We start from the raw sequence: 14,647 nt of genomic DNA on the forward strand, positions 1-14,647 counted from the left end.
TGTAAAAAAATAAAACTCTAAATAATTCACAGAAAAATTTACAACTTTATAACAATGTTTTGCCAAACGTTCCAAACATCTTTTTGCTATTTGAAAGGTTTGTTCAAATTTAGCTTACTTTTTGTTTCTTCTCTGAACAATCTAATGTATTACAATATTTAAATATGCAATTACAATATTCAAAACACAGTTATGGTTTGCTCTGTTGTGAAACGATAAAGAAGGTCACATGACAAGAAACATCACTCCTGAACAATAAAAGTATTTTTGCAGCTTACCTAAATCTTCATAAAAATTTGCTGGATCAAAGGTGTATCTAAGTCCTTTGGAATAGTTTATGGTCAAAGCATAAAGTTCAAAATATGTTGCAAAGAATATGGGAAACCTTTGAGATCCAAAAATCATAGTCCCCTCCACCAGTATTGCAGCCATGTTCATAACATCCTCTAGGAAGGCCTGGCTTACCATTAAGATGCCCACTATGAAAAAGTCTTTCTCATCATCAGGTGGCTGAAAAAGAGATTCAGCAGTGGACCAGTTATTTCCTCATCACTTTAAACATACATTACCAAAATAAAGAACTCAGCATTTCAAATGTTGCAGAAATAAATAACTGCTTCGTTCATTTAAAAGATTACAGTAACGGCTTCAAAACAGTAGCAACCTCATAGACTATTTTTAGTCTGAGCATTCAAACTCATTATCGTTTAAAGTATGATAGCAAATAGATTATTATAGTAATGTCGGATCCTGTGTTTTCATCATGTGATTTTCCCCATGTGGTCCTTTGTTCTTGTTCCCGCCATTAGTTAATGTTCATCTGTTCTACCTGTGTTTATCACCCTGCGTATCATCAGTGTAATTATGTCCGTGTGTATTTATACCCCTTAGTTTGGTTTTGTAACAGGGATGTGACACTGACAACGGAGGTGAGGATCCAAACGCAGGTTTTATTAAAGAGATGGTCAGGCAAGAAATGATCAACACAGGAGCAAACAGATGTATAAAGGCAATCCAGAGTCGTAGTCAAAATAACAGGAAGATGGTCAGAAGGCAGGCAGTAGACAGGGATAAACAGATAAACCAGGCGAGGATCAAAACAAGGCAAAGCAAGACAAAGGAAACGCGTTGTGATGTCACTATACACCTAACAAGACTCAGCCACAACTGTGTGTTAATGTACTGTATTTAGTCCAGTAATCAGTCCAAAAGCAGCTTCAGCTGTGAGGTCTAATCAATGGAATGGTGACTTGGAGCAGGTGAGTGTGTGTGTTGCACGACTGGGATCTGTAGTCCATAAACCGGCAGATTTGTAGTTTGTGTGAATGTGAATGTTTTCCAGCGATCTGTGGTGTTTAGATTGCTGGTGATCGTGACAGGTTAGTCTTTGCAATTCTTTGTGGTCAACCCATGTTGTCCCTGTGGCTTGTCCTTCCAAGTGAGTGTTTGTAAGTAAATGTACCTGTTTGATAAATCCTGCGATCTTTTTGCCTTCCTGAGTGAGTCAATGCATTACATAATACAGGTCCCAAAGAGAAAGTTTGTTGCATGTTTTCCCCTCATTTTATTTTTATAGTCTTTTTGCCCCAGTGTCTTCTTTTCCCTTCCTCTCGCCAGACGATGTGCTCTGCGGGTTCTACAACTCCAAATAGGGTATATGGCGAAGCTTGCTAATAGGACTTTGAATTTGCCAGTAACCTGGGTTAAGCGCTTCCGGTCAACTGTATGCCAATGCAAAAATCGGCGCATTTAAGGTCAGTTTTCTGTAAAAATCAGCGATCTCCACTGGCTGAGTGATATCTGATATAAAGTGGGTCTCAGATTGTACAAGAAGCACTGCATTAAATTACATTTCCCCCACCATGTCTTTATAATATGAGCATTTATTTTACCCTATTATATTCAATGGAGCTTCTGCGCTAGCCTGCCGATTCTGATTACAACATCAATGCTGTAAAATGAACCGTATAAAATGGAAAAAAAATTCACAATGACAGGTCACCGGAAAATTATCAGTATAGGAAAAACACTAGCTCGGCATATACCCTATTGAATGCCACTTGCAGAGCACTGTCGTCCGAAGATGGTCCTCGGGGCAATCTCACTGCTTTTGTGGAGTGGACACTGGCGAGGAACAAACCATCATTTACCGCCCATACGGAAGAAGAACTCATCAGTGCCACTCCAGACCAGCGACCAGCCCAACTACCGTCTGCAGAGAGCGTGCACTAGAGCCCATCGCAGATGGAGAGCCACCCACGGTATGTGAGCCATCACCATCGATAGCGACAGAGCGGAACATCACTGAGCAGGAGGAGCTCAACCAACCATCTGACCAGATATGTGAGCCGGCAACAACGCTAAAAGCGGGAGTCCTGGTGGACGTCGAGGGACTGAGCGAGAGTCCCGCCCAGCCACCCACAGCAGAGGGTGAGCAGTTTCTGGACCAAACCCCACTGCTCATCGACTTCTGGAGGGAAGTCATACCCCTTCCGCAGTTCCCAGACAGCAAATGTTTGATTCCGAGTTCCAAGGAGCTTTTGCCAGACAGCCTTTCAGCCCTGTTGATCCCCGAAGACGATAGCTCCAGGGTCAAGAGCAGCATTCCACCTGACCCACCCTCGTCACCTCCGCTGATGTCATCACCTACAGCCATTCAGCTTATTCCAGCGCTACGACAGTCAGCCAGTCCCTCAGCTCACTCTCCAGCTTCAGGCATGGAGGTCTCACCGAGGGCCTGCCTACCTGCTTCCTTGACCAGAGGTTGTCACCCGACATCATCTCCTCCACCCTCCGAGCTACTGCCTCCGCCCCGGCCCTCCGACCCTGGCTTTCTCCTCCCTCATCTCCTCCGTGGACCGTCAGCCCACCAGCTCCACCAGGCTCCCTCGTCCCTCCGTCTCCGCCTTGGTCAATCGTCACCCTGCCTCCACCTCTGGACTCCGCTGCTCCAGCTGCGCCTCGTCCCTCCATCCTGCCAGCTCCGTTGCGCTCCTTCCCTCCAGCTACGCCTCGGTCCTCTGTCTCTCTGGCTCCGCCGCAAGCTTCCGGACCTCTGTCGTTGATTCGGTCGGGTGAGCCGTCCGCTCCCCCTCGGCCCTCCAGAACCTCGACATCACCTTCGCCCTATGTATAGGAATGCATTATGTGTATCAATCGTATCATGTGTGCATAAGTATGGAGTGGATCGTGTTTGTGTGTATATGTATAGAGTGTGCATATGTATAAAGTGTATCGTGTGTATATGTATAGAGTGTATCATGTGTGCATATGTATGGAGGGTATCGTGTGTGTATATGTATTGTGTGTGTGTATATGAATGGAGTGTATCATATGTGCATATGTATGGGGTGTGTACATGTATAGGGTATATCATGTGTGCATAAGTATGGAGTGTATTGTGTTTGTGTGTGTATATTTATAGAGTGTGCATATTTATAAAGTGTATCATGTGTGTAAATGTATAGTGTATCATGTGTGCATATGTATGGAGGGTATCGTGTGTCGTGTGTGTGTGTATATGAATGGAGTTTATTAAATGTGCATATGTATCATGTGTGTATACATATAGAGTGTATCGTGTGTGCATATTCATGGAGTGTATCATGTGTGTATATGTATAGAGTGTGTATATGTATAAAGTGTATTGTATGTGTAGTATGTATATGTATCATGTGTGCATATGTATAGAGTGTATCATGCGAGTGTATATGTATGGAGTGTATCGTGTGCATATTTATGGAGTATAATGTGTGTGTATATGTGTAGAATGTATCATGAGTATACTGTATACTGTATGTATCGTGTGCATATGTATGGAGTGTATCATGTGAGTATATGGATAGAATGTATCATGAGTATATTGTATATGTAGTGTATCATGTGTGCATGTGTATCATGTGTATGGAGTGTATTATGTGTGTGTGTGTGTGTGTGTATATATATATATATACACCTTTCACACCAGAGACCCAGGTTCTATCCCAGACACTGACGGGAGTGTATTGTGTGTATATGTAACATGTGTGCATATGTATGGAGTATATCATGTGTGTGTATATATATATATATATAGAGTGTATATGTTAAGGGTGTATCATGTGCGTATATGTATGGAGTGTATCATGTTTGTATATGTATAAAGTGTATACGGAGTGTATCGTGTGTATATGTATGGAGTATATGCATAGAGTGTATACGGATGTGTATAGTGTACCATGTGAGTATATGTGGAGAGTATCATGTGTGTATATGTATAGTGTTTCGGTTTAGTTTTTTTGCCTTGCCTGACTTTGTCTCTTATTGCCTTTCATTTCTTCAAATTCATCAACTTCCAGTAGCTCAGTGGTTATGTGACACGTCTCACGCCAGAGACCCAGGTGTATTGTATATGAGTAGTGTATCGTGTGTGCGTATGTATGGAGTGTATCATGTGTGCATATGTATAGAGTGTATCATGTGCGCATATGTATGGAGTGTATCATGTGTGCATATGTATGGAGTGTATCGTGTGTGTGTGTGTGTGTGTGTATATATATAGAGTGTGTCTTGTGTGCATATAAATGGAGTGTATCGTGTGTATATGTATAATGTGCCATGTAAGTATATGTATAGAGTATCATGTGTGTATCTGTATAGAATGTTTCGTTTTGTTGCCTTGTCTGACTTTGTCTCTTATTTCCTTTCATTGTTCGAATTCATCAACTTCCAGTAGCTCAGTGGTTACGTGACTCACCTCTCATGCCAGAGACCCAAGTGCTATCTTATATGTATAGAAAGTATCTTGTGTGCATATGTATAGAGTGAATCATGTGTGTAGTATATGTGTAGACTGTGTATATGTATAGCAGGTATCATGTATGGAGTGTATCTTGTGTGTATATTCATGAACGTATTATATGTATAGAGTGTATGTGTGTAAATGTATGCAGGGTGTCATGTGTGTATAGTTTATCATGTATGGAGTGTATCGTGTGTGCATATGTATAGAATATGTCATGTGTGTATATGTATGGAGTGTATAATGTGTGCATATGTATGGAGTGTATCATGTTTGCATATGTCTGGAGTGTATCATCTGTGCAAATGTATAGAATGTATCATGTGTGCATATGTATGGAGTGTATAATGTGTGCATATGTATGGAGTGTATCGTGTGTGTGTATATGTATGGAGTGTATCATCTGTGCATATGTATAGAATGTATCATGTGTGCATATGTATGGTTCTTTCCCAGACCCTGACTGAAGTGTATCTTGTTTGTATATGTAAAGAGTGTATCATGTTTGCATATGTATAGAATGTTTCATGAGTATGCTGTATATGTATAGTGTATCATGTGAGTATATGTATAGCGTGTGCCATGTGAGTATATGTAGAGAATGCATATGTATGGAGTGTAATGCGTGTATATGTATGGAGTGTATCATGTAAGTATATGTATAGTGTGTGTATGTATCATGAGTGCATGTGTGTATGTTTGTATGGTGTGTGTATATGTATGTAGTGTATCCTGTTTGTATATGTAAAGATGTGTATCATGTGTGCATATGTGTGGAATGTATCATGTATATATGCACAGAGTGTAGTGTGTGTATATGTATGGAGTGTATCATGTGTTAAACATATGTACATGTTTAAATATACATATGCATACGAGTTAAACAGTTGGGTTTTACCACAGCTTAATATACTCAGCTAATCTTCGCATCTGCTGGGGCACTATTAGTTAAGCATAAATCATTAAATAGCATCAGACTATTAACATCTCACTTTAAAATGAACAAATTTGTTGAAATATTTTTCCTTTTTTAAATGGTTAGTTGTCATGAAAATTGTCATCATTACTCAACCTTTACTTGTTCCAAACCGGTTTTGAAGATATTTTGAAGAAAGCTGGAATGCAACCATTGACCTCCATAGTATTTGTTTTTAAAATTTGGGTGGGTGGTTAATGTTTGAATGACTCTCTATAGCCTAATTTCTAAAGTAATGACAAAAGAGCTGATGGGGGGGGGGGGGGGGGGGGGGGGGGGGGGGTTATGTTTCTATAACATATACATTTGGGTGTACACGTGTTTGGACTGTTATCGTAAGTTATTTTGTTAGATAAGCTCCAGATTTGGCTTCAGTATTGAGAGATTTGTGAGGAGTGTACTTGTATATGCATTTACAATTTTATAAATAAATGAGGATTTACTGAAAATTGGACCATACATAATATATAACTGCAGGATCTCCTCTTATTATAGTAAATCTACCTAAACATATACTTATGTTATTCAACTTCCGAAATATCCTATCATCAATGACAAATGGGAGGACTTTTTATTTTTGCTTAACGTAAGAGGTACATGAGGAATCTTAATGTTAGATAATGCTTTAACTACACATAACAAATGCACAAAGCAGACTGGAATGAATGAACAAACTTTTTTCAAGAACAGCTAATTTTATTCATTAAACAACTGATGAATGACTCTTGTGGACAATTACAAGACTTCTGTCTGATCAATCCACATGCAGAAAAGGCATGACAAATCTATTTTGGCTGAAACTGTTACATCATAAAATAACATTGCTGCCCTGTTGACTCTGGTCATGAAAACATTGAAATCGGAAAACATCACTCCGTACAGCTAAATTTATGCAAGTTAATACTGGGTCAGAGCTTAAAAAGACACAAAGACAAAAAAAGACAAAAATAACTTAAGATATCCACTAATTTTAAAGAACGGGGAAAGAAATGCAGATTAAATAGAACTAATTGGTTTTCAAACCTAATAGTATTTAAAAGCAATAAAAAAACAATAATATTTTGCTTTTCATATTTATTCTGCAGCCAGATGTGTATATATGTGTGCTTTTTTATGTTTAACAATCTAAGAAGTTTGCAGCCATCAAAAGCTCCAGCGCAATCTCAGGGGCAATAGGAAATTCTGGAATTTCTGTTGAACTATTAGTATAGCGGACTTTGTAAGTAAAGTACATGCACACTTTGGAGAGAACGTGAGATGGGATCTCTCGAAAGTTGACTTCATTTGTTTCATTCTCAGCAAACTGGCCTGAAAAACAAAGACAAACCAATGTTACGATCACCTTGTGCTTTAAGATAAATGCAAAGAAACTAAAATCACTACACAAATGAAAAATAAATACAGAGTACATTGAATTACAACTGCTGGATTATTATATCATACTACAGATATCACTTAAATTGTCGTTCCATAGTGATTCAAACTGCTTTCGTAGCAAATACTCACCCGGACCACTAAGCATAGCTTTAATTGTTCCAGATGTCAGAGCATGTTCTCTCTTCACGATAAACTCATGGCCATCAGAGGAGATCAGTTTCACATACATGGCATCTGGCCCTTCACAGCCACCATAGGTCTTTTCTTCTCCGTCTAAAATAAATGAATGTGATTATACACAATAATCAAAGGGTTTCTGCATGTTATATTAATCTAAATGTAAGACTTTAAGATTATGTAATGAATATTTTAGTCAATATGTTCTTAATAGGTTTTGTATGTCATTTTGGCCACCAGAGGGCACGTATTCACAATAGAGGCATAGTTTGATGAGTGTGGAATCATGGGAGTTGTTGTCTTCATTACATGGGGGAAACCGGGGCACCCGGAGGAAATTCACGCGAACGCAGGGAGAACATGCAAACTCCACACAGAAACGCCAACTGACCCAGTCGGGGCTCGAACCAGTGACCTTCTTGCTGTGAGGCGACAGCACTACCTACTGCGCCACTGCGTCGCCTTCTCTTTATTTTCTTAAGCAATTTATTTGAACATACAAGTGGTCGTACTTTTACTTAATTAATGAGAGATCATGTAAATCTACAGTCATATGTGTGAAGCTGTTGTATTGTCAGGTGTTTGTTAACCAATAAATACGTTTATTGGTCTTTGAATTGTTCTGTAGGCATTTTTTTCTAAGCATAGCACAAACCGTGACCCTATAACCCTGATACATATCGAACCGTTGCACCTCTATTGAGCAGAAACCACAGGTCAAAACACGGGAGATTTGTAGAGACACTGCAGAATTGAACTATAATAGAGTGAAAAGCTTACCATCTGCATATGTTTTAAAGGCCTGTGACTATGTCAGCATTTTAAAAGACAATAAAGCATTTTAGTAGTACATGAAGTTTAATAAAGATTTATTTTATTAAATTATTTATATGATGGCTAGGCGATGTTATTTTACATTTAATTATTTAGTTTTTGTACCTGAATATTGTTACACTCTCTCCAGAAAACCATGAAGCACGATTTATTTCTCTTTAACATTTGCTCAGTTGTGTTTTTGACTGTACTTTGTTTATTATATGTATACAATAAACGACATAAAGATATATTTATATTTCACTGCCCTAGAGAATCACCATAATCAATCTAAAGTAATGACTTTGCAAATAGAGCTATTTAAGTCCTCTGGTCAAATTGTATTTATATCACAGAGAAAAGAATATCACAATGTCAAATCTTTGCAATATCGTGCAGTCCTAGCCAACAATTCTGCTGGTTGTGATGATGTCAGGAAGTTACAGCACTGTTTTATCAAACTGATCACATTTTAAGGTTCTGTTATAATGCTGTTCTGTACAGTCTAATAAAACACAACATATTAAACCTTCTTTGGTTTTTCCCTGTAAATCAAACCAGAAATTGAAGGTGTGTGATGTCATTAGCATGGTTACACAGGTCACGATCTATATCACTAGTTATAATTATTAACTTCTCTGGATTTGAATACTCTAAGACAGAGTTTCCCAACCCTGTTCCTGGAGGCACACCAACAGTTCATGTTTTGGATGTCTCCCTCATCTGACCCATTAACTTCAGGTTTTGGAGTCTCTTCTAATGTTCTGAATAGTTGTTTCAGGTGTGTTTGATTAGGGAGAGGATGAAAATGTGTACTGTTGGCGTGCCTTCAGGAACAGGGTTGGGAAACTCTGCATTAGAAGAGACTCCAAAACCTGAAGTTAATGGGTCAGAGGAGAGAGACATCCAAAACATGAACTGTTGGTGTACCTCCAGGAACAGGGTTAGGAAGCACTATTCTAAGAAACACTTGGCATATTGTAAGTATATAAGTCAACAAAATATATAACAATGTCTGAGTTGAAAAATATTACATATTGTGCCTTTAAATGTTAAGCAGCCAATGAGTTTGTGCTGTATTGGCATCATTCAGAGCGTGGATAACTTTGTACCGATATTATAACATTTTATTGCATTTTACAAATAAAGGTTTAACTCATATACTGTTTAGAGGTTTCTAAATCCAGTTACATTTACACAAGATGAGAAGCAAAATTCCACAAGGTGAGGTCTTGTGTAATAATAATATAATAGTAAACTTGTTTTCTGTGAAACTGATCCATTTATTTAGTTTATTATTCAAGCAAAAAGAAATATCTGCCAATGAACCCAAAAAGAAATAATCTTGTCTCAAACAGAAAAGTAATTTTGAGTGTAAACTCACTTAAATTTACTTAAAGTCAGCTCTTCAGAAAAGATTTAATGTAATAGATGTGCATGAAGTAAATGTATTTTAAGATGTTTTATTTATTTTGAAGATGCTTTTATAATGAAACAAGAATATAACATTTAATACCACACCTTTTGAATACCACAACGTTCTACTCTTATTAGATTGTTAGGGTCTTGAGCAACAACAATTTAAAGACATTTAAAGGCGTAACTACTGGTATATTGTATCATCAGAGTCAAACAGTGACCATATACGAGAATCAAGTTAATGAAGTATTTTAGGAAAGGTATTTAAAGGGGACATTCTAAAATGCTTAGCATGAAAAAAGCTTAATATGGTTTATTGTACCTAAAAATCAACCAGTGAAACCCAAATTTCTGTCCAACTTTTCTTGTAATTAACCCCAACTACTGTAAAAAGAGTCCAGAGATATAGTGTAAAAACATCACTTTAAGCGTTTTCTCCCCCTTTAAAGTCCATTATAAGTAAAGGCTTAACATAACTTTACAACAACCGAGGGAAACCAAATGTTAAAAAGGCTGTTCATAAAATCTTATTTTAATTATAACATATTAACTCTTGCTGTCAAAAGAATGCGCTTGTGCATGTCAATGACATAGGGGAAAACGCATAACACAATATTGTTCACTTTAGCTGTGGAAACAGAGCTCATTCTTTTGCTAGTAGTTAGTGCTAATAACAAGTAAAATTTGATAGAAATTTGAGTTTCCCCACTTGTTGTTAAGGTACATTAAGCTTTTTCCTCAAAATGGATTTCAATGGGGGAGAAAACGCCTAACGTGACGTTTTTCACTTTAACTGTGGAATTGGGGCTCGTTCTTTTTTTTAATAGATATAGAAGTTAGGGTTAACTACAAGTAAAATTTGACAAACATTTGGATTTCTCTGATTGATGTTTAACTTAGGCACATTAAGTCACTTTTTACACGTTAAGCGTTTTAGAATGTCCCTCTTTAATGCCAACATTCACAGAACTTTAATTTCTTACCCATTATACTGCCTTTCCTCGTCTCTCTGTGGAATAGCAAAGAAATAGTTAACGTACTAAAACATGTGTTAACATTAAAACAGCACATGTACATTGTATGTTCATGAAAAAAAAACATAAGCTGATTTCTATTAAAAAGGGGATCGTTTTGGAGACATTACAACTGGACGTAGTAACGTTAAAGTAAATCAATGTAAAGCAATGAGTTACCTTTGCTGTTAGCCTAATCGCTCTGAACAAATTACTGTATTTTTTCACTAAATAACCTCATTAGCATTCACTGGAATTGAGATTAAATACTCGTTATTAAATAGACGATATAATATTTCACCTTAATACAGTTGAACAGGTCAAAGCAGATTTTTGTCAGGGTTTTTTTTTCTCCGGTGAGCTTCTGTTCTTCTGGCAGCTGCTCCTTCTGTTGTCAGTGGCGTCAACAGGAAGCAATTGTCAGGCGGATATTAAAAACTAAGAGTCCTTCTCTTTGCGCTTTACAGATTAATAACACGACATTTTATTCTTTGTTTGAATTGCCATAAAATGTACATTTTTGTATATATATTTTCTGACAACTGTGAGATTCTGTGGAGGACATAATCTAGTGACACACCGCAATTTAAACCACACGTATACGTTCGCTAATCAAATCGCTTCCGGTGTGTTTAGTCGTGTTACCGTGTAAGGAAGTGGGAAAACTCCACATGATAAAATGTACCAGGTTGGGATTTTACATGGGATGCGGCGCTTGTCAAAAATACAGCAACACATCATCAGAAATGTCCAGATCGGGGTTCGTCCAGCATCCCTCAGCAATGGGAATGTTTGCAGCTCTCGGGCTGTACTTTTGACAAAGGAGGATCATTTGCTGCATGTGATCCGAAGGTCATTTTTAAAAGCACATGCAAATAAGGTACATAATAGATGAAATTAAAAATGCTGTTTGTTTAACCTTTATGCAGATATTTATGGTCAGCAGACTGTATTTTATTTCAGTTGACTAAGAAAGGAAAAATTTCGCTCTGTAAATATTTGTAGAAATTTCAAGTACTTTTAATATACAGATATCATTTTATTTTCCATTTTCATTTTAAAATGTGGAGAGCTATAATTTTCACATTGTAGATAATGTATAAATATATTTAAAATGGTCTGCCATTCAAAAGTTTAGGATCTCTAATATATTTGAAATATTATTAAGTCTCGCCTGTCCACCAAGTAAGCACGGGCCGGTTTAAGAATATGACGGTATGTATGGTAACCTTGGATAAAAATATCCGTTTCACGTTATTGAGATTACTGCTCTAAAATATGTTCTTTTTAATTGTCTGGGTGAAAAACAAAACCTTTTTTCCCCTTTGAACACAATATATTTTATTTTGAGACATGAGAAAACTGGAAATCTTTTCTGCTGGAGAGACTGTTGTCCTAAAACAACAACAACAACAACAATAAATAAAAAAATAGAAAAATGTACATGAAAAAATCTTACTTATAATCATAGGAAAGTTTGCGGTTTTAAAACCTTGTCTTTTTCGAACTGCAGTACACCTAGAAAACGGTTATTGTCCCATGCCTACCACCAAAGCTGTGCTTATTTGATCAAGAATATAATAATAACAGTAATGTTGTGAAATAGTATATCATTTATTATTTAACTGTAGTGTTTCTTAATTGGTTATATATGTAAAATGTCATTTATTCCTGTAGTTCAAAGCTGATTTTTCTGCATCATTACTTCAGGCTTCAGTGACGCATCATAAATTATTCCAATATGCAGATTTGTTGCTTTTATTATTATAAATATTTAATGTAGATTTTTACTTTCCATGATTTTTTGATAAAACATTAAGAATAACAACATTTAGTTTAAATACAATCTTTTCTAACATTGTAAATGTCTGTTCTGTCAAATTTAAAGTTGTATAAATGTATAAGAAAAGAAATGTTTAATACATTTCCCAAAAAATGCAGTAGCACAACAGTTTGCGACATTGATTATGATAAAAAAATTAGCAGCATATTATAATAATTTTTGAAGGATCATTTGTCACTGAAGACTTAAGTAATGATGCTGAAAATTCAATGGACCCTTTTCAGAGGACTGTTATAAGGCGTTTAACGGTCATCATAATCTTAAATCCTTGAAAGTTTTCAATATTTAGATTTTTTTTTTAAGTATGAACATTTATATGCATTTATGAATGTATTATATCATCTTTGTGTTGAATTACAAAAAAACGAATTACTGCTTATGCAAGGTGTTTCTAATACAGGGTCTGTGGTGCCGAGAGTAAATGTGACATTATTCTCTCCTCTGGCTGCCGTCATCAGTCTCACACTTTTATTTTCCTTTTTCTGAAAGTTTTGATAACACCATCATGGAGTTTTTCTTTTATTATTTCAGCAAATAAGATTGCAAAAAAAATTATTTGTACTTTCTCATTCATTGCGCTCTAAGTTTATCCAACTAGGACACCTTCTGCTACTGAGAAACCTGCAAATGTAAAAAGGATCTTTTTTGAATCACAGGAATAAATGATATTTTAAAATACACAGCATTTACATAAAAACATTCATTAATATTTAAGTATTATTTCACAACTGTACTGTTTGTATTGTTTTATAGATCAAATAAATGCAGACAAAAACCTTAAAAGTCTGCAAAAGACTCTTACAGATCTTGAACTGCAGTGTTTGTATTGACCTCTACCAAGAAGTAATTCTAAAGCGATTATGAGATTGCACTATTATAGTGAACTAATAAAAAACGTTCATGTTCATCAATACTAAGAAGAATTTTCTGTATCTCAATGTTTAAAAGTGCTTTTCTCATTGTTTTTTCATAGCTGCAGTCATGTTGTGCTGTAAGATGGTACACTTCCTCACCAGTCCAGTCTAAAGATGGAGATCTGATCTACTCGGGCAACCTAGGAAAAGCTGTCCGCGGTAAATAAACCACCTATGATATTTATACTTGTAAAATACAAACAAATACAACCAATGACAGGTTATTGTCAAATCTCCAACCTAATTATGCTAATGTGCTCTTTTGTTGTAGGTGTGAAGTTTTTCTCCTACTCCAGCAGTATGTTTAGTCTCTGTGTGATGCCATTTGTCCTCATGAAAACAGGCATGGGTGTAAACAGCTTGGCACTGCAAGTGGCTTTTTGTGGCGTTATAGGTTTCTTCACATTTTTCACTCCTGTTCTCCTCCACTTCATCACCAAAGGCTATGTAATACGGCTGTACCACAACAAGGAGACAGACATGTACACGGCCATCACTTACAGCGCTGTCCTAATGGAGAAACGGACTGTGTTTCATCAGAGTGACGTCACGATCCCTGACGTGAGCCGAATGTTCACTAGTTTTTATGCCAAGAAACGCTCGATGCTGGTCAACCCCATGCATTTTTCTCTACCACATGATTACAACCACCTCATGGGTTACGACCGGCCGTTTTCATTTGACATGGATGACTTCAGCAAACCAGATAAAAGTTAACTTGTGTATGTATAATACTGGTGAACAACCAAGTCTAGTAGTATTTTTAAAATCCTTTCAGTGCAGCATTGTAATGTATTGAATATTGGCAGGCATCAGTTGTCGTCTGGCATATTTGTGATGTATAAAAGTGTAAATAAATGTAAAGCCGTATTTACAGTACTATCTTCACACACACTCTGTGTATTTCCTGATTTTTTTATGGTTTTATCTGATAGCTTAATTTCTGTTTTCAGATAGTTCCTTATTCCCATGACCCAGTGCTGTTTATACATTGAAAAACCACTAGACCTTTTCTTTTAAAAAGGACTTTTTACTGTGAAGCAGGTTATAATTTTGACTAAGAATTAAGACTCTCTTCAGATATCTTATACTAGCTTTTCCCTCAGAGTTAATATGTATTGGTACACTTCAGTTTTTATTTTTTATATTGTAGCAGTGCCTTGTGTGTCCTCTGCCTTTTCTGAGAGAAGATTATTGTGTTCTTCAGAGGATTTTAGTCTTTGGTACAGCTACGAAGGTGAGTTCTACTTTGTTTTCTTAAACAATGTGCTTGTAATAACGTGGCAATGTACAAAGCATCCATGCTTTGGGTGTTGGCAGCTTAATTAGCAAAAA

The 14,647-nt window shown here is 36.7% G+C and overlaps 2 protein-coding genes across 2 annotated transcripts; one reads left to right on the forward strand and one right to left on the reverse strand.

The window, feature by feature from the left end:
* Window positions 1–6,431: 6,431 nt before the first annotated feature.
* elocb (elongin C paralog b) lies at window positions 6,432–10,975 on the reverse strand. The gene is made up of 4 exons (XM_056476879.1): window positions 10,857–10,975; window positions 10,526–10,551; window positions 7,263–7,406; window positions 6,432–7,064 (listed from the first exon to the last, which is right to left on the reverse strand). The coding sequence occupies exons 2-4, from the start codon at window positions 10,527–10,529 to the stop codon at window positions 6,874–6,876; spliced, it is 339 nt and encodes a 112-aa protein (XP_056332854.1). The 5' UTR covers window positions 10,530–10,551; window positions 10,857–10,975; the 3' UTR covers window positions 6,432–6,873.
* A 155-nt stretch (window positions 10,976–11,130) lies between these two features.
* Window positions 11,131–14,204, forward strand: tmem70 (transmembrane protein 70). The gene is made up of 3 exons (XM_056476866.1): window positions 11,131–11,435; window positions 13,372–13,471; window positions 13,584–14,204. Exons 1-3 carry the CDS (start codon window positions 11,235–11,237, stop codon window positions 14,027–14,029), a joined length of 747 nt encoding a protein of 248 aa, XP_056332841.1. The 5' UTR covers window positions 11,131–11,234; the 3' UTR covers window positions 14,030–14,204.
* Window positions 14,205–14,647: the final 443 nt, after the last annotated feature.

Source organism: Danio aesculapii, chromosome 2, assembly GCF_903798145.1.
Source record: "Danio aesculapii chromosome 2, fDanAes4.1, whole genome shotgun sequence".
NCBI lineage: Eukaryota > Metazoa > Chordata > Actinopteri > Cypriniformes > Danionidae > Danio > Danio aesculapii.

Excerpts from the sequence above, each read along its gene's own strand:
- elocb (XM_056476879.1), bottom strand. Across the intron at positions 7,065-7,262 it reads AGCTATGCTTAGTGGTCCGG|GCCAGTTTGCTGAGAATGAA; the intron begins GTGAGTATTTGC and ends TTTGTTTTTCAG.
- tmem70 (XM_056476866.1), top strand. The coding sequence starts at position 11,235 with ATGTACCAGGTTGGGATTTTACATGGGATGCGGCGCTTGTCAAAAATA. Across the intron at positions 11,436-13,371 it reads TAAAAGCACATGCAAATAAG|CTGCAGTCATGTTGTGCTGT; the intron begins GTACATAATAGA and ends GTTTTTTCATAG. Across the intron at positions 13,472-13,583 it reads CCTAGGAAAAGCTGTCCGCG|GTGTGAAGTTTTTCTCCTAC; the intron begins GTAAATAAACCA and ends CTTTTGTTGTAG.